Raw genomic sequence first — 22,725 nt, 5'->3', positions numbered from 1 at the left:
TAGAGAGCTGTAGCCAGCAATGAGCTCTGCCCTGAGCCTCCTCTGCTGCAGGCTGCACACCCCCAGCTCCCTCAGCCTCTCCTCACAGGGCTGTGCTCCAGGCACCCTCACTATGCTGGGGTTGCAGCACATCTTGCTGTTATCTATTTGTGTCTGTATTGGGACTCTGTTAGATGTCTTTTCTCTTGCTTGCTTCCCCAGGCTTAATCAACTGCTTCTTTTCATCAGCTATGAACAAGCTACTAATAAACTGCAGTGTTGCTTACAACAGGGAGTGCATGTAGAAAGCCATGCACAGCTCAAGCCAGGATGCCCCATGCTGCCAGTTTTGGAGGTCTAGACTTGGAGCATGCCTGAGCATTCGCAGCTCTCACTCCCCAGTTACACAAAGGGCAACTGCATCATGACTTAATGCATTTGTTATAGTAGCAATCCTTTTGGCACACGCTGGCACTGGCACTGAGAGCACAATAATGTCAGCAGAGGCTGTTTCCTACACACTGCACTGGAACTGATCAAAAATCTCAGCTGGAAAGCAGCCTGCTGAGGCCTGAGCTCATAAAGGGCTTCTCGTGCATAAACGACACTGACACTGCTGCTGAAACCAAGTGCTTAAACCCTCCACATGCTCAGAAAGAGCATGGAGGGGGCAAAATAAAACCAACCAAACAAATGAAACCCACAGAAGACCGAACCAAATCAAGCAAACAAACAAAACCCAACCAAATACCCAAAACTCAACCAAACAAAGGAAAACTAGACTTTATTGTGCCATTTTAGTTCATCTTTTCCCCTCCAGCCTATGTTCTGCACACAAATGCCACTGGCTGTGATCTGTGTGTAGAAAGAGGGAGGAATAAGAAAAAGGTCTGCATGGTCCCAGTTGAAAGCAGAGGGTCCCTTGAAGCATCCTCTGCAGTCACAATTCATCTTGCACGCTCAGCTCCACATTCAGAATCCTGTTGGCGTTTCCCTCAAGTAGCTGTAAAAGGCAGGTCAGAGGAGGCAGCTGTTCACCTGAGACGAAAGATGTGAAGGGTGAGGAGTTCAAACAGAACATTTCAATCGTAAAATTGGCAGCTTCTTCCCCAAAATCAAAACAGCACTGAACAAAAGCATCAGTGTGATGCTCCAGGGCAGAGCAGCCCTTCAGACACTAACAGCCCCAGATAAGCACATGCATTTTATGAAAGGCTGAAAAGGGAAAGCTCTTTTCTTTGTTTCATTCAGGCAAGAGTGGTGGTGATGTGACTTTCACATAAGCCTTCAGTGGAATGAAGAATCAAAGGATATTTTCCCATATTTCATGTCCTATAACCACTTTCAAATTCCCTTCTGCAGATTCAGAGGGTGGAAAGGTTCCATGAGGTCACAGTTGTCAAAACCCCTCAAAATTAGTAACATAAAACTTACTTCCTTTTTTCTTAATAGCTCAGTACCTGTATCCAAAAGCCTGGTGTCTCCCTCAGTGGTTTACATCATCTTATGTGTCCAAAAGCCAGTCAGTGAGGGTGAGATGGACAAAAACTGGGGAGCTCACAAGTCACAATGACAGACATTAGAGGATGTTGGATCCAAGAGCTCAGTGGATGTGATGCTGCCTCAGCTCCATGTCTGTTCAGCCAGCTGTGAGGCTCAGCATGCACTCCCAAGGGATGTGCACACACACACACACACACTCACAATCTCTGCTTCAGACCTACAGACCCCCACCCCCAGCCCTCTGATCCCTCCAGAATTTGGCCCCAGGGCCACCTTCACTCCCATGCCTGGCTCCCAGACCTCTTACCCTTCTCACCAGCCAGTCTAGTTGGAAGTTCATCAACAAACACATTTTGTATACTCACCTGCACACCCACACAGAGGACTGCAGTTCCTTAGGGAAACATCCACACCCCCTGGTCTCTGCAGTTGATGGCCTCACGGACACACAAGCCATGCCCCCTTCTCCAGTGCTGGCACTCAGACCCCAGACACATGCATGGCTGTAGCATAGGGAGCCCCTTGCCCAGGGAAATACTTGGAAATGGAGTTTGATAAGAAGCCAGGACAGGCTGAGCTGAGTGAATACAGAGCATGGCCAGCCCTGGTTTACATGTGTTGGACTGTTTTTATCTCCTTATCCAGCTGATTTTGCACACTTGCTCCTCCCCAAGCCACACTGATTGGTCCTTCCTCCAAATACCCTATAATAATTCACAATTCCCATAAAAACATCTCCCACAATCCTCAAATGCTCCTCCCTTGCATCCCACTGAGGATGTGAAGGCTCACAGCTTTCAAGGGCGCCTGGAAGCAATTCTTGGCCCAAGAGAAGCCATCTCAGTGGGTCTGAGCCCTAACCATGGGCTGATCACCCTCCCTGGGCAGCCCCTGGCTGCGTCAGAGTACTCCACTGGCACCTACTACATACTGGTGTTCCTCCACCTATTGTAGTTCCTCAGCTCCTTGATGAGCCTTTGTGTTTATAGTGATTAGCTCTTAATCACTTATGCTAATAGATTAGGGCAACAGCCTGCCTGCTGCCAAGTTTATTGCTCTTCTGGCCAGCTCTTGCATGGAACCTGGCATGATTTGCCCATCTGCTAATCCAAACATGCCATGCTCTGCTGCTTCCCATTGAGCAGACCATGTTAAGCTCCTAAGGTCTGGGGAATCCTATCTGGCCAACATCTCATTGTGCTCTCTTCCTTTCAGCCAGCCTATATCAATCACCAGCTTCTCCTCACCCACATCTGTGGAGGCTTTGAGCTCCTATAAAACCCTTTCTGATAGACAATTTCTGCCTTGTTTGTTATTCTGTGCCTTTCCCTTTGGCACCTTCCCTCCAATTAAGACATGAGTCTTTCCTCTGGGTTTCCTTCTCATTCACTGAGTCAATGTGATGCCTGTGACTCCGCCCTGCCCATGTCCCTACTTCTTTTCCCTGCAGGAGTCACCAAATCAGCTGGTGAAACATCTTCTCCCTGCCCCACGGTGAGATACCAGGGCAAGACTGAAGAGTGAAAACCAGCAGGCATTCTAGGCTTTGCAGATTGGTTTCAAAGTAAAACAGTCCATTTTGAGGCAGGTGCCAAGGCAAGACCCAGAAGCTTTCCCTTTCCTAACCCTAATAACAAACACCAGAGTGCATAATCTCCTCTGTCCAGACTCATTCCAGCAGCCACAGAACCTGCACAACCCTTCCGATGTTGCCCAAGGCAAAGAGAATGCTCCTTCCAGAGCATGCAATTTAGCAGCACCCTGAGGTGTGTTCCCCAAAGCCAAGAGTCAAAGAATCCACTCAGGATGGACTGTTTAGTTTCTCTCCTTATTCTACCCCCCACTCTAGGGCATCCTTTCTCTCTACTCTGATGCTTCTCTACGCAAGAGACTACGCTCGGAAGGTGGGCAACGGCACCACCCGCCTGAAGTCAGAGGCTTGATGCCGTCTGAAGACCTGGCTCTACACTTCACCTTGGCCTTTCCTGCATGCTGATTTAATTTAACCCAAGGTCAGGGATTAAAGGTTTTAAAAAGCCCCAACAATTCATGCCTGCTTACATTCGTGCTTGTGACCTACGCCTGTCCGAGCAGGAGTTGGACAGGACAAAGCACAATGCACTTCCTTGCTTTTATTGCTTTCCTTCACTTCATGTCATGCCAAAGGAGGTTGATTTAGGAAGTCCTAGTAATTAACTGCTGATGTTTTTGACTGCTGTTCCCAAGAGACTTCCAATGACTTGTAATGGTTGTTCTGAAGGAAACTCTTGCAGATAACGTATGTTCTCCTCATGGCTTTGCTTCTGGTTGATTATTTTTTTAAGCAAAGGACATCATTTTTCCTTTAATCAAAAGTCAATTGTTCCCTGCCCCCAGAAACCTCATGCACCATTCTCCTCTCAGGCCAGGCTGACGTGGTGCTGTCAGAGGCTACAGAAGAAAGAGGCTGCTTCATGCAGTCACAGGTTAGTGCAGTGTATGCAAAGCAGACAAAACAAGCAAGGAGAGCAAAATTCAATGCTGCCTTTATGCTGTAAGCTTTGGAGTGACTTTCTTTGCTCTTAGCAGTTAGGAAAGCTTGAAAGGAGGAAGCACAAGAGCAGTGTGTGTTGTTGAGCAGAAGCTCTTAGAATAATACAAATCAAGGCTGGTGTGATTAGAGGAGACTCAAACAGCTTCTAACATGGTCTTGTGGTTGGTAAGACTGTCACTGCCCAGGAGCTGCCCAGGGAAGTGATGGCATCACCATCATAGAGCCATAGAATCAACCAGGTTGGAAGAGACCTCCAAGATTATCCAGTCCAACCTAGCACCCAGCCCTATCCAGTCAACCAGACCATGGCACTAAGTGCCCCAGCCAGGCTTGGCTTCAACACCTTCAGGGATGGTGACTCCACCACCTCCCTGGGCAGCCCATTCCAATGCCAATCACTCTCTCTGCCAACAACTTCCTCCTAACAGCCAGCCTAGACCTCCCCTGGCACAGCTTCAGACTGTGTCCCCTTCTTCTGTTGCTGCTTGCCTGGCAGCAGAGCCCAACCCCACCTGGCTACAGCCTCCCCTCAGGGAGTTGTAGAGAGCAATGAGCTCTGCCCTGAGCCTCCTCTCCTCCAGGCTGCACACCCCCAGCTCCCTCAGCCTCTCCTCACAGGGCTGTGCTCCAGGCCCCTCCCCAGCCTTGCTGCCCTTCTCTCAACACCTTCCAGCACCTCCACATCTCTCTTGAATTGAGGAGCCCAGAACTGGACACAGCACTCAAGGTGTGATTTGCAACCTCCTCCATGTTTACTGCTTAATGTGGATTAAGGGATTCCCATTCCCATTTCAATACTAAAATTAATTCACTGCTGTACCTCCTACCACCCCTGGCCCTTTGTTTCATGTTTAGGATTTGATCCCTGCCAAAGCTTCTCTATTGTGACCCATGTCAAACGCAGAGCTGACTGAGCAGCCACTCTGCAACTGTGATCTTCAGCTGGGCTATTAACACCTCTTTGAAGTCAACCTTGCAGGACGTCCTCAGGGGAGCTGTGCCACACCGAAGGTGCAGAGGTGGGGGCTGTGCACCACTCCCCTTAGCCAGCACCTCTGTGTTCCCATTGCTCCCTGCAGCCATGATCCAGAATCCAAGGTCTGGAGACCTTGGCTGGCATCCACACCACTTAGCAAACCAAGTACATCAGAAGCAAAAGGTATGTTTGTGGAACATAACTTTTAACCTCCTACTCTTTGTGTGCTGCCCAGAGAGGAGCTGAACAGGCTTGTTCTTTTTTTGGCTACCCATTCCTTGCCAGGCTTTTGTCACTCCATCAATATTTGCTGAATTCCAGGGCATGGAGGATTTTTTTGCACGTGGCCAGAATATTTCTTAGGTTAATCTGGAAGTCCCTGCCAAATGATAAGACAGTGATAAGAAAATAAGCAGGACACTCACATAAGGTGCAGATATTTTTTCTTGGGGGGGGAGGTTATCAGGATTGGGGATTGTGGCACAGCTCTAATGCTGTTGTACAAGACACCTATGCTTACAAAATCTCGTCTCTGCAACACCTTCCAGGTGTCAACTCTGATATGCCTCCTAAGAGCAACCAAATTTTATCAGCAACTCCTTCTCCACATGCTCCAAATTCCTGCTGTTCAGGAATTTATTTCACAAATAGACATTTCTCTGTCTCCCAGCTAAAAGCCCTGAAGTAGAAAACGCAGCTAAGGATGATTCAGGTGCCAGGAGGAGTCTCTAATCCATCATCTCACTCACTTGTTTTGTCAAGTTTATGGGTCTATGAGCATGTTCTTCTCATTTGTTTCTTTGACTTTATCATTCACACACAGTGGGATTAGTGTCAGTCAACCAATCCAGCCTCAGTGTGATCAGCAGAGATCCAGGCAACAGCAGCAGGGAAGTGAAAAATCCACTTGGCACAGCAGGCACTTAAGGTCAGGTGGATATGAGAGTTGGGGCTGTGCAGCCTGCAGAAGAGAAGGCTTCCAGGAGACCTTGGAGTGGCCTTCCAGTACCTGAAGGGGGCTGCAGGAAGGCTGGGGAGGGACTATTGACAAGGTCTTGTGATGGCAGGATGAGGAGGAATAGGTTTAAACTGGCAGAGGGGAGACTGAAACTAGATGCTAGGAAAGGATTCTTTGAAGTGTGGGTGGTGAGACACTGGCACAGGTTGCCCAGGGAGGTTGAGGGTGCTGAGACACTGGCACAGGTTGAGGGTGCTGAGACACTGGCACAGGTTGCCCAGGGAGGTTGTGGAGCACAGAATTGCCCAATGTGATCAAAGATCACATTGGGCAATTCTGTGCTCCACAACCTCCCTGGAGGTGTTCAAGGCCAGGTTGGATGTGGCCTTGAGCAACATCTTCTTGTGGGAGGTGTCCTTGCCTATGGCAGGGGGTTGGAACTGGCTGAGCTCTGAGCTGCCTTCCAACCTAACCCATTCTATGATCCCATGATTATGCCTATATTGTACCAGTGGCTCTGTTTTCCTGGATCATCTCCATGGTTTACATGGAGAGCTCTACCCTACAGACACCATTCTAGACTGGATGGATCCTGCCTGAGATCCACAAATGAGACTAAACTTCCTACACAGCAGGAAGCCACCTGAGCAAAATAACTACTGTCAAGACTAGTTGACAATGTTGGAAGCTTTTGGGTTGGGATGCCCAACTTCAGATACATATAAGACTCTTACTTTGAGATTGTGGATGCATACAAACAGCTCCTAGAAAGCAATGAATGGAACCAGCTGTGAAAAGGAAAAGTGTTGCATCTGAACCCATCACTCTCAATGCATCTCAGCCAGTTAGCCTCCATAAAAGAATGAGGGCTTATAAGTTTGACTTCAGAGCCACATTAATGTCACACTGCTGCTTCCACATTGACTGTTTCTGAGCAGTAGATTGAACAGGCACACCTCATCTGAAGACAACTCATTACCAGTGTGGCCAGTAGGACAAGAGAGGTTCTTCTGCCCTGTGCTCAGCACTGCTCAGGCCACCCCTTGAGTGCTGTGTCCAGTTGTGGGCTCCTCAAGTCAAGAGAGATGTTGAGGTGCTGGAAGGTGTCCAGAGAAGGGCAGCAAGGCTGGGGAGGGGCCTGGAGCACAGCCCTGTGAGGAGAGGCTGAGGGAGCTGGGGGTGTGCAGCCTGCAGAAGAGGAGGCTCAGGGCAGAGCTCATTGCTGTCTGCAGCTGCCTGAAGGGAGGCTGTAGCCAGGTGGGGTTGGGCTCTGCTGCCAGGCAAGCAGCAATAGAAAAAGGGGACACAGTCTCAAGTTGTGCCAGGGGAGGTCTAGGCTGGATGTTGTTAGGAAGTTGTTGTCAGAGAGAGTGATTGGCATTGGAATGGGCTGCCCAGGGAGGTGGTGGAGGCACTGTCCCTGGAGGTGTTCAGAAAAAGGCAGAATGAGGCACTTAGTGCCATGGTCTGGTTGATTGTCTAGGGCTGGGTGCTAGGTTGGACTGGATGAGCTTGGAGGTCTCCTCCAACCTGCTTGATTCTATGATTCTATTTCTTTCATAAATAGCCTCAGGGATCTCAAGCAGGCATTGAAATTTGAGGTCCCAGATCCATAAACTGCTACAAGAGGTTTTGCTCTGTGCATACCAAGGGTGTGCTATGTGAAGCATGCTGTGAACAGCATGCAGTGTGTACAGTGCCATGGGAACCACACACTGGCTGAACCTCACCTTGATGCCAAAGACAGAGATCAAAGCAACAGTGCTCCAGCTGGAGGGGCTAGCAAAAGCCCCAATGTTATCGTTCTCAGCCATAGCTAAGAGCTGTGCCATGAAGTGTCAGCTTTTGTGCTTTGAGCACAACTCCTTCAAGCAGAAGGAAAATAAGAAAGCCTACAGCAGATGGAACTTGCAATCTTGGGCTCATGGTAAATATTTGCCTTAGGAAAAGAAGTCACTTTGCATACTTGAGAGGCTTTTGATTTTAAGAGTCAGTGCTGAAATAGTGTGCTGGTTTGAGGCTAATGGGAATATTTTAATGAGAAAAGGTTTAAGTGATAGGCTGTGAAAAGGAAACAATGGTGATGGCTGCTGCACTCATGGGTTCTCTGAGATGTATAAAACAAGAACACAAACACAGATAAGACAGTCTGTGTCTCTATCACAGTCTATGTTTCTGCTTGGATCTGTGTAACTAATCCTTCTGCCTCAAAACCTCCTTTGCCAATCCTCCAAACTCACCTTGCACCCAAGGCAAAACCTGGGATAAGGTAGAGGAGTGGAAAGAAGGTGGAAGGGTGGTTGGGAGCCCCTCCTGGGGGCTCTGGTTTCTGGGGGGGCTGCTGTGATTCTGTATTACCTTTCACTTGTATATTACATAGAGTCAGTCAGGGTTGGAAGGGACCACAAGGGGCAGACAGTTCCAACCCCCCCTTGCAATGCCCAGGACACCCTACCCTAGAGCAGGCTGCACACAGCCTCAGCCAGCCTGGCCTCAAACACCTCCAGCCATGGGGCCTCAACCACCTCCCTGGGCAACCCAGTCCAGCCTCTCACCACTCTCCTGCTCAACAACTTCCTCCTCACCTCCAGCCTGACTCTCCCCACCTCCAGCTTTGCTCCATTCCCCCCAGTCTTCTCACTCCCTGAGTGCCTAAGAAGTCCCTCCCCAGCTTTTTTGTAGCCCCCTTCAGATACTGAAAGGCCACACGAAGGTCACCTGTGTTTAGCTGTAAATATTGTCAATACCTGCTTGTATCTTGTGCTAAGCTCTTAACATAAAGCTTCATCCCTTAACTTCCAGCTGGCTGAGTCCAGCCTGGATGATTTCACCAGAGCAGGGAGGCAGGTAAGTCCCAAACCATCACAAGCAAGCAACACCTATTGTTAAGGAGGAACATCACAGAAGTTGGCAGCCTTCAGCTCCAACAACCCTCCCCACCCTGCTTGAAATGACAAATAAAATACCTGATTGCAAATGGCCTTTTCCCTCCTCTGGTTTTATAAACAAAGCTGCTAAGGAGAAACTGCTTCCTTATTTCAGAGCTCCTGTTGGATTTGTCATCTTTCAGCCAATGAAAACAAACAGATGAAGAGTGCTACTATACACAAAGTGTTCTGAATGGGATGGATTTTCCTCAGTTTATGCAGCAGCCTGGGCTCTGGATTCTAGTGACACCCTGGGGCAGTCATTTTCTTTCCATGGAGAAACTTCCCTGTCTCCTGCAATGAAGATATTGATCAACCCCTCCATGATTCCCTTTGCATTTGAAATACTTGCAAGGGATGAAGCCACCTGGAGTCCTGTGTGCAGTTCTGGAGCCCCCAACACAGAAAGGACATGGAACTGTCGGAGCCAGTCCAGAGGAGACCACTAAGATGCTCAGGGGGATGCAGCAGCTCTGCTATGAGGACAGATTGAGAGAGTTGGGGCTCTGCAGCCAGGAGAGGAGAAGGCTTCCAGGAGACCTTAGAGTGGCCTTCCAGTATCTGAAGGGGAACCACAGGAAGGCTGGGGAGGGACTATCGACAAGGTCTTGCAATGACAGGACAAGGGGGAATGGGTCTGAACTGGCAGAGGGGAGATTCAAACTAGCTGTTAGGATAGGGTTGTTTGCAGAGAGGGTGGTGAGACATTGGCACAGGTTGCCCAGGGAGGTCGTGGAGCACAGAATCACCCAATGTGAACTTTGATCACATTGGGTGATCCTGTGCTGCACAACCTCCCTGGAGGTGTTCAAGACCAGGTTGGATGAGGCCTTGAGCAACCTGTTCTAGTGGGAAGTGTAACTGGGGTTGGAACTGGATGATCCTTGCAGTCCCTTCCAACCTAAACCATTCTATGATTCTGAGGACACTGGCACTGAACCCTGGTGAAGATACTCTTCTCAGGCTCCAGGAATAAGGATGATAGAAAGAGCTTAGCAGTATTGAGGTTCTTGGTGCTCCAGCTTGATGGCATCAACCTACACAGCTGGTAGTCTGCTGACATGACCCAAGTACTTTATTTCTGCCTCTGTGAGAGAGGGCATAGGAGGAACTGGAGTTTGGCCATCTGAAACACTAGACAAAAAATCCTGGTGCTTGATTCTTAAGTATCTTCAAGAAAAAACTGGATGAGGCACTTAGTGCCATGGTCTAGTTGATTGGTTAGGGCTGGGTGATAGGTTGGACTAGATGATCTTGGAGGTCTCTTCCAACCTGGTTGATTCTATGTGGATTCTAAGTTATAAGTTTGTATGAAGATGAAGAGACAGAGAATTAGAAGAGAAGCTTTGGTGTGGGCTAACCTTTTATCACCTGCTCCACGACTGTCCACATACAAGGTATGGTCGATGTGAAACAATTCAGGGCAGTTGCTTCCCTAAGCCAACTTATCCCAAGACAGGAAAACAAGTCACCCAAATGATGGGAAACTACCTTCTGTGTCATTATGTCTTTGTAATCAGAGCCCAGATCATAGAACCATATCATAGGGTCACAGAGTCAACCAGGTGTGATTCGTGCAGTGGGTGACTCTGACCGTGCAGTAAGCTGACTCACATCAACACTGCAAGGCCACTGGAGAGCATCACTCTGATTTCACTGAGTCTCAGTTCAGGTCTTGGTCTTCTGCCATGACTTGAAGCACTTGGTGACAGATGTAGGATCGATACCTTCTTTGCATTCAGTGTTGGTCACATTCTTGGAGCAGGCAGCTGTGCAGGAGCAGCCAATACAGGGCCAGGAATTAAAGAATCACAGAATCATAGACTCAAGCAAGTTGAAAGAGAGCTCCAAGCTCAGCCAGTCCAACCTAGCACCCAGCCCTGGCCAATCAACCAGACCATGGCACTAAGTGCCCCAGCCAGGCTTGGCTTCAACACCTCCAGCCACGGCCACTCCACCACCTCCCTGGGCAGCCCATTCCAATGCCAATCACTCTCTCTGACAACAACTTCCTCCTAACATCCAGACTAGACCTGCCCTGGTGCAACTTGAGACTGTGTCCCCTTGTTCTGCTGCTGCTTGCCTGGCAGCAGAGCCCAACCCCACCTGGCAGGCACTCGGAAGCTCTATTTATACTCTTGACAAAACAACTGTTACCAGCATTTCCAGAAGCCAGCAGTGACTTGAGGTCTTTGTGGTTTGATGCATCTCAAGGCACCATGAGAAGTTTGTGCCTTGGTCAAGTACTTCTGTTTCCACAGCTGAATCTTTAGAGCCCTCAGGCCACTTAGCACTGACAAAAAAACTTGGCTTATGGCTGTGCCATTTTTCCAAGCTCTTCAGCTTGCCTCTAATTTCTAAAGTGACCTTTTCCTGCCATTTCCAATTAGCCCAGTAAATATATTAGCAACATAAACAAAACTAAATCTGCCTCAGGAAAAGTGAAGACTTGAAAATAACAGACTCCAGCTGTCCTTTGTGCTCTACCGGAGAGCAAACAGCAGCGTGACAGCAGAGATTCATTTATGGTAGTCTGTCCTCAAAGTTTTATACATTCATAGAATGGTTTAGGTTAGAAGGGACCTCAAAGATCATCCAGTTCCAATCCCCTGCCATAGACAGATATGACCAGTATAGAGGTAGACATGTAGGAAAACACCAGCAGGTTCATCAAGTCTGGATTGGGTGTAAGTTGCAGCACAGGAGGTTCCACCTCAACACAAGGGGGAACTTCTTTACTGGAAGGGTCCCAGAGCCCTGGCACAGGCTGCCCAGAGAGGCTGTGGAGTCTCCTTCTCTGGAGCCTTTCCAGGCCTGTCTGGATGTGTTCCTCTGTGATCTGTGTTAGATAGGATTGTCCTGCTCTGGCAGGGGGGTTGGACTGAATGATCTCCTTGGGTCCCTTCCAACCCCTGTGAGCCTGTGATTTTGCCCAAATTTGTTTATTCCCAAGTCTTTGCTGCCATGATAATCTCTCTATTTCTGCCATAGAGTAGACCTGCTGATGGTTGAGAGACCTACTCAGTGTGTGCACATACCCATCCTGCCCCAACCCCCAGTCAAAATCTGCATCATGGCTGCCTCTGCCTTGGTCCTGATCAACATGGTGTGACTCATATCAGAGGAAATGAAGACAAGCAATGAGGTCTTTGCCAATTGCACAGCCATTTGGGGAGTTTTCAAGCAGAACAGGGTGGACCTGCACACGTGGAGTCAGACAGTAGCTCGCGCTTCAAACTAGCTTCAGGCTAAGCGGTTCAAGCATCTGTAGTTGTCCAGGTGTAACACCACTGAATCATACAATCATAGAATCAAGCAGGGGGGGAGAGACCTCCAAGCTCAGCCAGTCCAACCTAGCACCCAGCCCTGGCCAATCAACCAGACCATGGCACTAAGTGCCTCATCCAGGCTTCTCTTGAACACTCCTCCAACCTTCCTCCAACTCTTCTCCCATTCCTGAGGTGCTGGAAGGTATCCAGAGAAGGGCGACAAAGCTGGTGGAAGGCCTGGAGCACAGCCCTGTGAGGAGAGGCTGAGGGAGCTGGGGGTGTGCAGCCTGCGGAAGAGGAGGCTCAGGGCAGAGCTCATTGCTGTCTACAACTACCTGAAGGGAGGCTGTAGCCAGGTGGGGTTGGGCTCTTCTGCCAGGCAAGCAGCAACAGAAGGGGACACAGTTAAAAGTTGTGGCAGGGGAGGTCTAGGCTGGATGTTAGGAGGAAGTTGTTGTCAGAGAGAGTGATTGGCATTGGAATGGGCTGCCCAGGGAGGTGGTTAAGTTACCATCCCTGGAGGTGTTCAAGAGAAGACTGGATGGGGCACTTAGTGCCATGGTCTGGTTGACTGGATAGGGCTGGGTGCTAGGTTGGACTGGCTGAGCTTGGAGGTCTCTTCCAACCTGCTTGATTCTATGATTCTATGATCTCCAGGGACAGCGACTCCACCACCTCCCTGGGCAGCCCATTCCAATGCCAATCACTCTCTCTGACAACAACTTCCTAACAACATCCAGCCTACACCTCCCCTGCCACAACTTCAGGCTGTGTCCCCTTCTTCTGTTGCTGCTTGCCTGGCAGAAGAGCCCAACCCCACCTGGCTATGACCTCCCTTCAGGTAGTTGTAGACAGCAATGAGCTCTGCCCTGAGCCTCCTCTTCTGCAGGCTGCACACCCCCAGCTCCCTCAGCCTCTCCTCACAGGGCTGTGCTCCTTCTTGCTGTCCTTCTCTGGACACCTTCCAGCATCTCAACATCTCTCTTGAACTGAGGAGCCCAGAACTGGACACAGCACTCAACTACCCCTCTGTGAATGTGCTATGGTTTCTCTCAGAGAAGAACCAACCTCTCATCCTTCCTAAGGCTCATGAAACATTAATCACCCAGATTAATTTCCAGCAGCAAATTAATTCCTTTTTAAAAATGAGGAGGAAATTTGGGCTCTTACTGCTGCCATTGCCTTAAATGTTTTATTTGTATGGGACATGGTGTACAAGACAAAGTTACATATACATTCTGCACAGAGGTGACATGCCTGGCAAAAGCAGGACCTCTGCTTACAAAGCAGGACCTCTGCTTACATTCCCACCTGCACATGCACAATGCCATGGCTGCTGTCAGCTAAGGGCTCGAGCTACAGCAGAGGGTGCATTTTTTTATGCCACAGAAGAGAAGAGAAGGAAGCAAAGACATTTTGCAGACCAAGTGCCGACGTCACCAGAGGGTCTCTTAATGCTTCATTGTCAAACAGTTGCTGTTTGGTTCATTGCAGGAAGTCAGCTTCATTGGGCAATGAAAATGAAAAGGAGAAACAATGAAGAGGAAAGATAATGAGGGAAGGCTCCAGGGAGACCTTCTAGTGGCCCAAAGAGGGCCTACAAGAAAGCTGAGGAAGGACTATTTACAAAGGCACATAGCAATAGGACAAGGGGCAATGGTTTTAAACCAGAGCAGGGGATTGGACATTAGGAAGAAGCCAGGGGTGGAACACTAGAACAGGTTGCTCAGGGAGGTGTTGAAGAAAACATTCAAGGTCAGGCTCGGTGTGGCTCTCAGGAGCCTGATCTAGTTGGAGATGTCACTGTTGGCTGCAGGGGGGCTGGACTGGATGACCTCTAGAGGTCTCTTCCAAGCCATTGCATTCTATGACTACGACCATGACTATAGTTGAAAGATACATGCTGCTGGAACAGGATGTGAGCTTACACAGATCTGTGCAAAGCTCTTTGCATTGTCTTCTATCGTTTTGCATTGCCTTGTTTGCTTAGATGACCTCTAGAGATCCCTTCCACCCCACTGCATTCTATGACTATAGTTAAAAGAGATACATGCTGCTGGAACAGGATGTGAGCTTAAACAGATCTGTGCAAAGCTCTTTGCATTGTCTTCTATCATTGCCTTGTTTGCTTAGATGACCTCTAGAGATCCCTTCCACCCCACTGCATTCTATGACTATAGTTTAAAAGAGACACATGCTGCTGGAAGGGGATGTGAGCTTACACAGATCTGTGCAAAGCTCTTTGCATTGTCTTCTATCGTTTTGCATTGCCTTGTTTGCTTAGATGACCTCTAGAGATCCCTTCCACCCCACTGCATTCTATGACTATAGTTAAAAGAGGTACATGCTGCTGGAACAGGATGTGAGCTTACACAGATCTGTGGAAAGCTCTTTGCATTGTCTTCTATCATTGCCTTGTTTGCTTAGATGACCTCTAGAGATCCCTTCCACCCCACTGCATTCTATGACTATAGTTAAAAGAGGTACATGCTGCTGGAAGGGGATGTGAGCTTACACAGATCTGTGCAAAGCTCTTTGCATTGTCTTCTATCATTTTGCATTGCCTTGTTTGCTTAGCTCAAAGAGCACTGTAATGTCTTAAGGGAAATGACTTCTGGTGCTTTATATCAAGTAACAAGATGGAAGCCTTGGTCTGGATGCAGACACTGAGGTGATGCTCTGGTATTTTCCTGAGAAGAAATACATAGGAATTGATGTTCTGCTTGCACTTTTTTTTCCTTATGGAAGGATGGCCTAGGAAAACTTAAGTGCCACGAAGATGATCAGAGAGCTGGAGCAGCTCTGCTATGAGGAGAGAATGGAATGGGCTGCCCAGGGAGGTGGTGGAGTCACCGTTCCTGGAGGTGTTGAAGCAAAGCCTGGCTGGGGCACTTAGTGCCATGGTCTGGTTGATTGGCCAGGGCTGGGTGCTAGGTTGGATTGGATGATCTCAGAGGTCTCTTCCAACCTGGTTGATTCTATGATTCTGTGACAGGCTACAAGAGTTGGGGCTCTGCAGCCTGAAGACAAGAAGGCTTCAAAGAGATTTTAAAGTAGCCTTCCAGTATCTGAAGGGGACCTACAGGAAGGCTGGGGAGGGACTACTGACAAGGTCTGGTAACGACAGGATGAGGAGGAATGGGTTCAAACTGGCAGAAGGGAGATTGAAAGTAGATGTTAGGAAAGGGTTCTTTGCAGTGAGGGTGGTGAGACACTGGCACAGCTTGCCCAGGGAGGTTGCACAGCACAGAATCACCCAGTGTGATCTTTGAGGTGTTCAAGGCCAGGTTGGATGAGGCCTTGAGCAACCTGTTCTAGTGGGAGGTTGGAACTGGATGATCCTTGAGGTCACTTCCAACCTAAACCATTCTGTGATTCTATGATCCTGTCTTGCCTAGTAAGGACACTGAACTGAACCATAGGTGAAGATACTTCTCCTAGGCTCCAGGAATAAGGATGGTATTAAGAGCGTAGCAGTGATGAGGTTCTTGGTGCTCCAGTTTGATGGCATCAACCTACACAGCTGGTAGTCTGCTGAAGTGATCCAAGTACTTTATTTCTGCCTTTGTGAGGGAGGGCATAGGAGGAACTGGAGTTTGGCCATCTGAAACACTAGACAGGTGGACTGTGGATTTTGCAGAACATATATGGACACAGTGACACATAATTGGTAAGAAAGATTTGTCTTGTTGAGGTTCTGTTGTTGTACAAATTAAGTTTCAAAAACAAAACAAAAACCTCTTACAATCAGTGGTGAAGAAGCCACAAACTCCTTCGCAGCCTGTTCCACAAAGAGGGTCAGAGTTCCCAGCCTCTTCTCATCTTCATTTACCCTCCAAGATAAACCATAAACCAGAGTCTACTTCCAAATCCAATTCACTATACTTTTTCTTATGCCAAGAGGCAATCCTCTTGGCTCCCTTAGAACTCATAATCTGACTCACAGCTCTTCTCATCCTAAAGTGAAGATACATCACACTCAGACAACTCCTCTCTTCTGAACACAGAGCAGCTGCTCTGAACATGTCTGCACTGCAGACATCCACAGTTTAGTCAGATGTAATCTGGCCCATGACCAGGCAGCTCCCTCTTTCCCCAGATGACTCTGCTGCTCTCCTATCAGGGAGTGGAAGGTTATCTCCAAACTGACATACTTTAAAGCAGTATTTTAAAGTAAATGGTCTAGGTTTACAGGACTGGAAAACCCAGAAAGGATTTTTTTGGTTAGACCTAGTTCCAAAAATCCTCCACCTCTTTTTTTTTCATTTTCACACCCTTTGCTGTTCAAATGCACTCTGCAGGAAAGCCCAAAAGATAACAATCTTATTTTCCATTGTAGATGTGGAAATCAAACTATACTGCCTCATGAAGCAAAGCCTGGACTATAGGTCATAGAAATTTGCAGAGGAAGAAAGCCTTTAGATCTGGCATTGGTGACTGTTTGAGAGCTGCCAGTCCCAGGAACACTGAAGCTCTCATTGAGGCAAGCCCTATGTGGGAAACTGGAGTGCCTGAGGGATGCATGATGAGTGTATACTGTAAGCAGTATTGAGTTCACCTTTAGCTGGCAGTACAAAGATGAAAGAGGTTGCTAAAGGCCATGTAGCATCCCTGTAGCAGAGGAATGAGCTCAGATCTGATGCTGCCTACGCCTCAAAGGCCGAATGGGGCATCTCAATCTCACAGGGTTTCAAGAAGTTTGCCTAGCTCAGCTAAACCAAACAAACAGCATTACCCTGAATTAGGTAACTGAAACTCTGTTACTGCATACAGACAGACTGATGTGAATGGGAAGCAAAGGGGGAGGCAGGTATTCATTCAAAGACTACCCAAACCTTTCTGGTACCCTGTTATGGCTTATACCTGAGCTGGTTTCCCAATCTAGCTCCAGTGTTAACTCCCGGAGAGTTGTATTTGCATAGTGAGTTTGGTATCTGCACACCATGCACAGCAGGACAATGGATTGGTGTTGGAAAGAGCAACTGCTTGGAAAGAGTCCTGGTTTTCAGGACTGGGGAGTTTGCATACTGACTGGGAAGATGCTGCAGCAATAAATAAAAGCAAATTGTGTTTATTAAACTCTCTGGAAATATTCTCTGATGAGCAGGAGGAATAATTCTGGAAGTTCCACTTCTCTGCCTTTTCCCCAAGGCAGGTTTTGCCTCTTCAGTTCAGCAACATCTGCTTTTGGTAAAGCCAAAATAGGTCATTTAACTTCAGAACACAAACTGCTGCTTCAGCACCTCGTGGCACATCTCCAGAGTACATCCTTTCAGTACATGCACTTTATTTCAGCATGAAAAATGGTAGCTAGCACAGATAGGCACCATTCCAACTTCAAACCTCACAGCTCTTCTGTTCCTTGGTGCTATCAGGAAGCAAACCACAGATCTTATCTGTTACTTTGGTGTAAATAAACCCTAGTGTAGAAGTAGCTAGAATGGTATAAACATAAAGATACTGATCCAGCTAGCTCTCATCCAGGAAGAAAACGCAGCTACATCAGTGTCAGGCACTGTTACACACCAGTTGCACCCAGTAAAAGGAACGTACCAGTGTTATTATTCTGGTTACACAAAAACCACAGTCCTCACTGCAAATGTTGTGATACAAGAACTTGGAACAGTTCAGGCTTTAGCTGAGAAGCCCCAATGGGTACCAAACTGTTTAGTGCAAAAGGAGACTTAATAATATCAGGTGAATAAGTGGATACATGTTTCTTGGAAGATATATCAGCTAAAGAAGTGGATAGACATTTCTTGGAGGATATTTTGCACCTGCTCTGGAGTTTTGAGGAGGAGGAAAAAGACAGCAGAGAGAAGGCATGTCCAAGGGACAGAAATCTGGGTTCCACATCTTCCATCAGATGTTTGGAAACAATAGCAGGATACGGAGTGGATCCAGAAAGGGACCTCAAGGGGACACTGACGACTTCACTGCTTCATCTGTAACCTTGATTTGGTGGTGGAAACTCACTTCACTCTCAGGAGCTGTATGATAAAGGCAGTGACAAGGCATTTATGTAAGTCTTGTTTATATTATAAGCAAAATATCTGAAGCAGAAGGTGATTGAGGTGAAGCTCTTCCAGCCTGCACACCATGCCATTCTTCCTCAGCATTCTGGTCCTGCTTCCTGCATTGGTGGGAATAGGAATGTGCTAATTCAGTCATTTCCTTTTTGTCTTTACAAATAAAGAGCAGGTCAGGCCAGTCACAAGATTGGTTCAGTGCCATTCCAGTCAATAACAGCTCCTTGCCACCTGGAAATGAAAACAGTGGTTTTACATCCATTAGTTTATCACATCACTGGAAAGGTAACCCAACAGCCTTCAACAGCCCAACAAACCTTAGAGAGATGAGGATGGACCCATCTGGGGTAACTAAGCATATCTCAGCAGGAAAGGAGCAGAAGTGAGGCACTCATGCCCAAGTTTGGAGGTCAGTCTCCTTCTTCTTCCTCCAGCCTCTTCTAGGCAATGAGGAGTCATCAGTAGAAGGTGACTTAGAACAAGTACCTTCATCTTGTAAAGACTGTAGAGACTCCCCAGGGTGGGTACAAGATTTAACCACATCTAGCCAAAATGCTCAGTTTCAGCTGTTAGTAGGCAATCATAGAATGTCAGGGGCTGGAAGGGACCTTGACAGCTCATCTGGTCCAGCTCCTTGCCAGAGCAGTATCACTCAAAGCCGATCACACAGGAACGCATCCAGATGGTTCTTGAGTATCTCCAGAGAGGGAGACTCCACAACCCATCCTGGGCAGCCTGTTCCAGTGCTCTGTCACCCTCACAGGGAAAAAAATCCTCCTCAGGTTCACATGGAACCTCCTATGCCTCAGCTTCCATTTGCTGCCCTTTGTCCTGTCACTGGGCATCACCAAGAAGAGGCTGGCTCCATCCTCCTAGCACTCATCCCTTACATACTGCATACTCCTATACAAGCAGGCCTCTGATTATGAGCTCTGTGACTGAGATCCTAAACCCTGATCTTTTCATTTAGTAGCTATCTTTGCTCCTGGCCTTGGTTCCTTTAAAGCATCCAATGGCTTAGTTTAATGACAATGTTTTGCTTTTCTTCTGCTGAGATTTTGCTTTTTCTCTGCCTTCATTCCTTACTCAAGCACACTGAAGATGTATACTGAGAGCAACACTACCAAATGAATCACAGAACCAAAGAGTGGGTTGGGTTGGAAGGGACCTTAAAGATCATCTAGTTCCAGCTCCCTTGCCATGGGCAGGGACAGCTCCTACTACACCAGGTTGTTAATGCTAGCTGTGAACACAACTCTTCTGGGCAGCCTGTTCCAGTGCTTCATCACTCTCCAGAAGAATTTCTTTCAACTGTCTAAACTAAACCTAACTGCTTCCAGTTTGAAGCCACCACCCCTTGTCATATCACTACCTGTCCTTCTAAACAGTCCCTCTCCACACACATGCACCTTCCATGTCTTTCGTCTTTTCAGGCCAGGCCCAGAGAGTGGTGGCAGCTGGCACTAGTGGTGTGCCCCAGAGATCAGTGCTGGGCACAGGCCTATTCAGTGTCTTTATTGATGACCTGGGCAAGGGGATTGAGTCCAGCATCAGTAAGTTAGCAAATGACACCAAGCTAGGAGCAGCTGCGGAGCTGTTGGAGGGTAGCAGAGCCCTGCAGAGGGACCTGGCCAGGCTGGATGGGTGGGCAGAGGCCAGTGGGATGAGATTGAACCAGGCCAAGGGCAGGGTTCTGCACTTTGGCCACAACAACCTCAAGCAGCACTACAGGCTGGGGCCAGAGTGGCTGAGAGCAGCCAGGCAGAGAGGGACCTGGGGGTGCTGGCAGAGAGGAGCTGAAGAGGAGGCAGCAGTGCCCAGGGTGGGCAGCAGAGCCAATGGCATCCTGGGCTGGTTCAGGAGCAGTGTGGGCAGCAGGACAAGGGAGGTTCTTGTGCCCCTGTGCTCAGCACTGCTCAGGCCACACCTTGAGTGTTGTGTCCAGTTCTGGGCTCCTCCATTCAAGAGAGATGTTGAGGTGCTGGAAGGTGTTTGGAGAAGGGCAGCAAGGCTGGGGAGGGGCCTGGAGCACAGCCCTGTGAGGAGAGGCTGAGGGAGCTGGGGGTGTGCAGCCTGCAGAAGAGGAGGCTCAGGGCAGAGCTCATTGCTGTCAACAACTACCTGAAGGGAGGTTGCAGCCAGGTGAGGTTGGGCTCTTCTGCCAGGCAAGCAGCAACAGAAGAAGGGGACACAGTCTCAAGTTGTGCCAGGGCAGGTCTAGGCTGGATGTTAGAAAGTTTTTGTCAGAGAGAGTGATTGGCACTGGAATGGGCTGCCCAGGGAGGTGGTGGAGTCGCTGTCTCTGGAGGTGTTGAAGCCAAGCCTGGTTGGGGCACTTAGTGCCATGGTCTGGTTGATTGGACAGGGCTGGGTGCTAGGTTAGACTGGATGATCTTGGAGCTCTTCCAATGTATAGGGTTAACACTCCTGGAGGAGTGACCCTGAACCTGACCCTAGGGGTCTTGGCCCCTCCCCAGGGGTGGGCCACACTCCAGGTGATGGTTAGCCCACTCCCCCCCACTTCCTGTGGTATAAAAGAGACAGGACCTCCCTGTCTCTTCCTCTTTCTCTTTTACCTGCATTCACTCATGACCACACACCCATACTGCATACCAGCACACCACGTGGCAGCCACGAGGCAGAGACACCATCACACTACTCGGGTTGTATCCATCCCTGTTTGTATTTTGCTGTTTTCCCTTCCTTATCCTTTGTAAACTCCCCTACCTCCAATCCCTTTTTTCTAAGTTATTGTTAAACTTTTCCTTTTTAACTTCCAAATCGAGTGAGATTGATTTATTGGGGTGTCCCTACCTTTATCTCTCTCCCTGTCTTTTGGGAAAGGAGGAGGAAGAGGGGAGGGCACTCTATAAATTCTATAAATTGTCATTGGGTCTACTAAATTTATAAGAGTCTCTGGGAACCTGCATTTGAACCCAAGACATCCAACCTGCTTGGTTCTGTGGTTCTTTAATTCCTGGCCCTGTACTGGCTGCTCCTGCACAGCTGCCTGATCCAAGAATGTGATCCACACTGAACACAAAGAAGGTATTGATCCTACATTCGTCACCAAATGTTTCAAATCATGGCAGAAGGCAAATATCCAAACTAAGACTCAGTGAAATCAGAGTGATGCTCTCCAGTGGCCTTGCAGTGTTGATGTGAGTCAGCTTACTGCATGGTCAGAGTCACCCACTGCACGAATCACACCTTTTGTCCGTGGCATTCCTCATGTTTGCAAGTTGATGGCCCACATGTTCTGAGAACTAAACTATTGCATTGTCAGTGTCATGTATTCAGATGTGAAAATCTGTCTCAGAGTCCATGTGCATAGTAGTAATACATTGGTGAGGGGGTGGAGGCAACCCTGAGTTGCCAGAGCTCCACATTCTTTCTGTCACCGAGGAAAGGATGTGTCAGCAAGGGTATGGCAGCTCAGCCCTTTCTCTGAGCAAGACAATTAAGTGTAAAACAAAACCAAAAGCTGAACTCATGCAGCATTCAGTGCAAAGACTCAAAGGAAGTGAGCATCTGAAGGCTGTTGCAATGTTTTCCCTTCTTTACCTTTTCTATTTTCCTGAGAAAATAGAAATAAGAACTTTGCAGAAAGCTTGTCCTCTTCCCAGGACTCAGTGGGACTGTGCCACAGAGATGCCTCACACCTGCAGCTAAAAGAAGAGTATGTTCTAGCTGAGGATCTGAAAGTGGCCTACAGGAAGGCTGGGGAGGGACTATTGACAGGAATGGGTTTCAGATGGCAGAGGGGAGATTGAAAACAGATGGTGGGAAAGGGTTGTTTGCAGTGAGGATGGTGAGGCACTGGCACAGGTTGCCCAGGGAGGTTGTGGAGCACAGAATCAACCAATGTGATCAAAGATCACATTGGTTGATTCTGTGCTCCACAACCTCCCTGGAGGTGTTCAAGGCCAAGTTGCATGAGGCCCTGAGTGACCTGTTCTAGTGGGAGGTGTCCCTGCCTATGGTGGGGGGTTTGAACTGGTTGAGCTTTGAGCTCTCTTCCAACCTAAACCATTCTATGTTCAACTTACTTTTGTATTCTCCAAGAGCTCTCTCTCTCAGGGGTTCAGAGTATCACCCCCAGAACAACCAAATGTAAGTGGCAATCATAGAATCAAGCAGGTGTGAAGAGACCTCCAAGCTCAGCCAGTCCAACCTAGCACCCAGCCCTAGACAATCAACCAGACCATGGCACTAAGTGCCTCATTCTGCCTGTTCCTGAACACCTCCAGGCGCAGCCACACCACCACCTCCCTGGGCAGCCCATTCCAATGCCAATCACTCTCTCTGACAACAACTTCCTAACAACATCCAGCCTAGACCTCCCCTGCCACAACATCACACTGTGTCCCCTTGTTCTGTTGCTGCTTGCCTGGCAGAAGAGCCCAACCCCACCTGGCTACAGCCTCCCTTCAGGTAGTTGTAGACAGCAATGAGCTCTGCCCTGAGCCTCCTCTTCTGCAGGCTGCACACCCCCAGCTCCCTCAGCCTCTCCTCACAGGGCTGTGCTCCAGGCCTCTCTTCCCACTGGAT

At 48.5% G+C, this 22,725-nt stretch overlaps 1 protein-coding gene across 4 annotated transcripts in view; it reads right to left on the bottom strand.

Annotated features, from left to right (window-relative positions):
* Positions 1-737: 737 nt before the first annotated feature.
* MINDY4 (MINDY lysine 48 deubiquitinase 4) overlaps positions 738-22,725 on the bottom strand; it is a 125,513-nt gene continuing 103,525 nt past the window's right edge. The window contains exon 16 of one of the 4 annotated variants that reach the window (XM_064162368.1): positions 738-1,017. In XM_064162368.1, coding sequence (XP_064018438.1) covers positions 920-1,017 — 98 coding nt within the window. In that variant the 3' untranslated portion in view covers positions 738-919. Of the gene's footprint in view, positions 1,018-15,812; positions 18,406-22,725 lie in introns of those variants that run through there. The other 3 variants (XM_064162367.1, XM_064162366.1, XM_064162369.1) reach the window with 3 other exon arrangements.

This window comes from Pogoniulus pusillus, chromosome 23 (assembly GCF_015220805.1).
Source record: "Pogoniulus pusillus isolate bPogPus1 chromosome 23, bPogPus1.pri, whole genome shotgun sequence".
Taxonomy (NCBI): domain Eukaryota; kingdom Metazoa; phylum Chordata; class Aves; order Piciformes; family Lybiidae; genus Pogoniulus; species Pogoniulus pusillus.
This window is presented reverse-complemented; position numbering and strand designations above follow the sequence as displayed.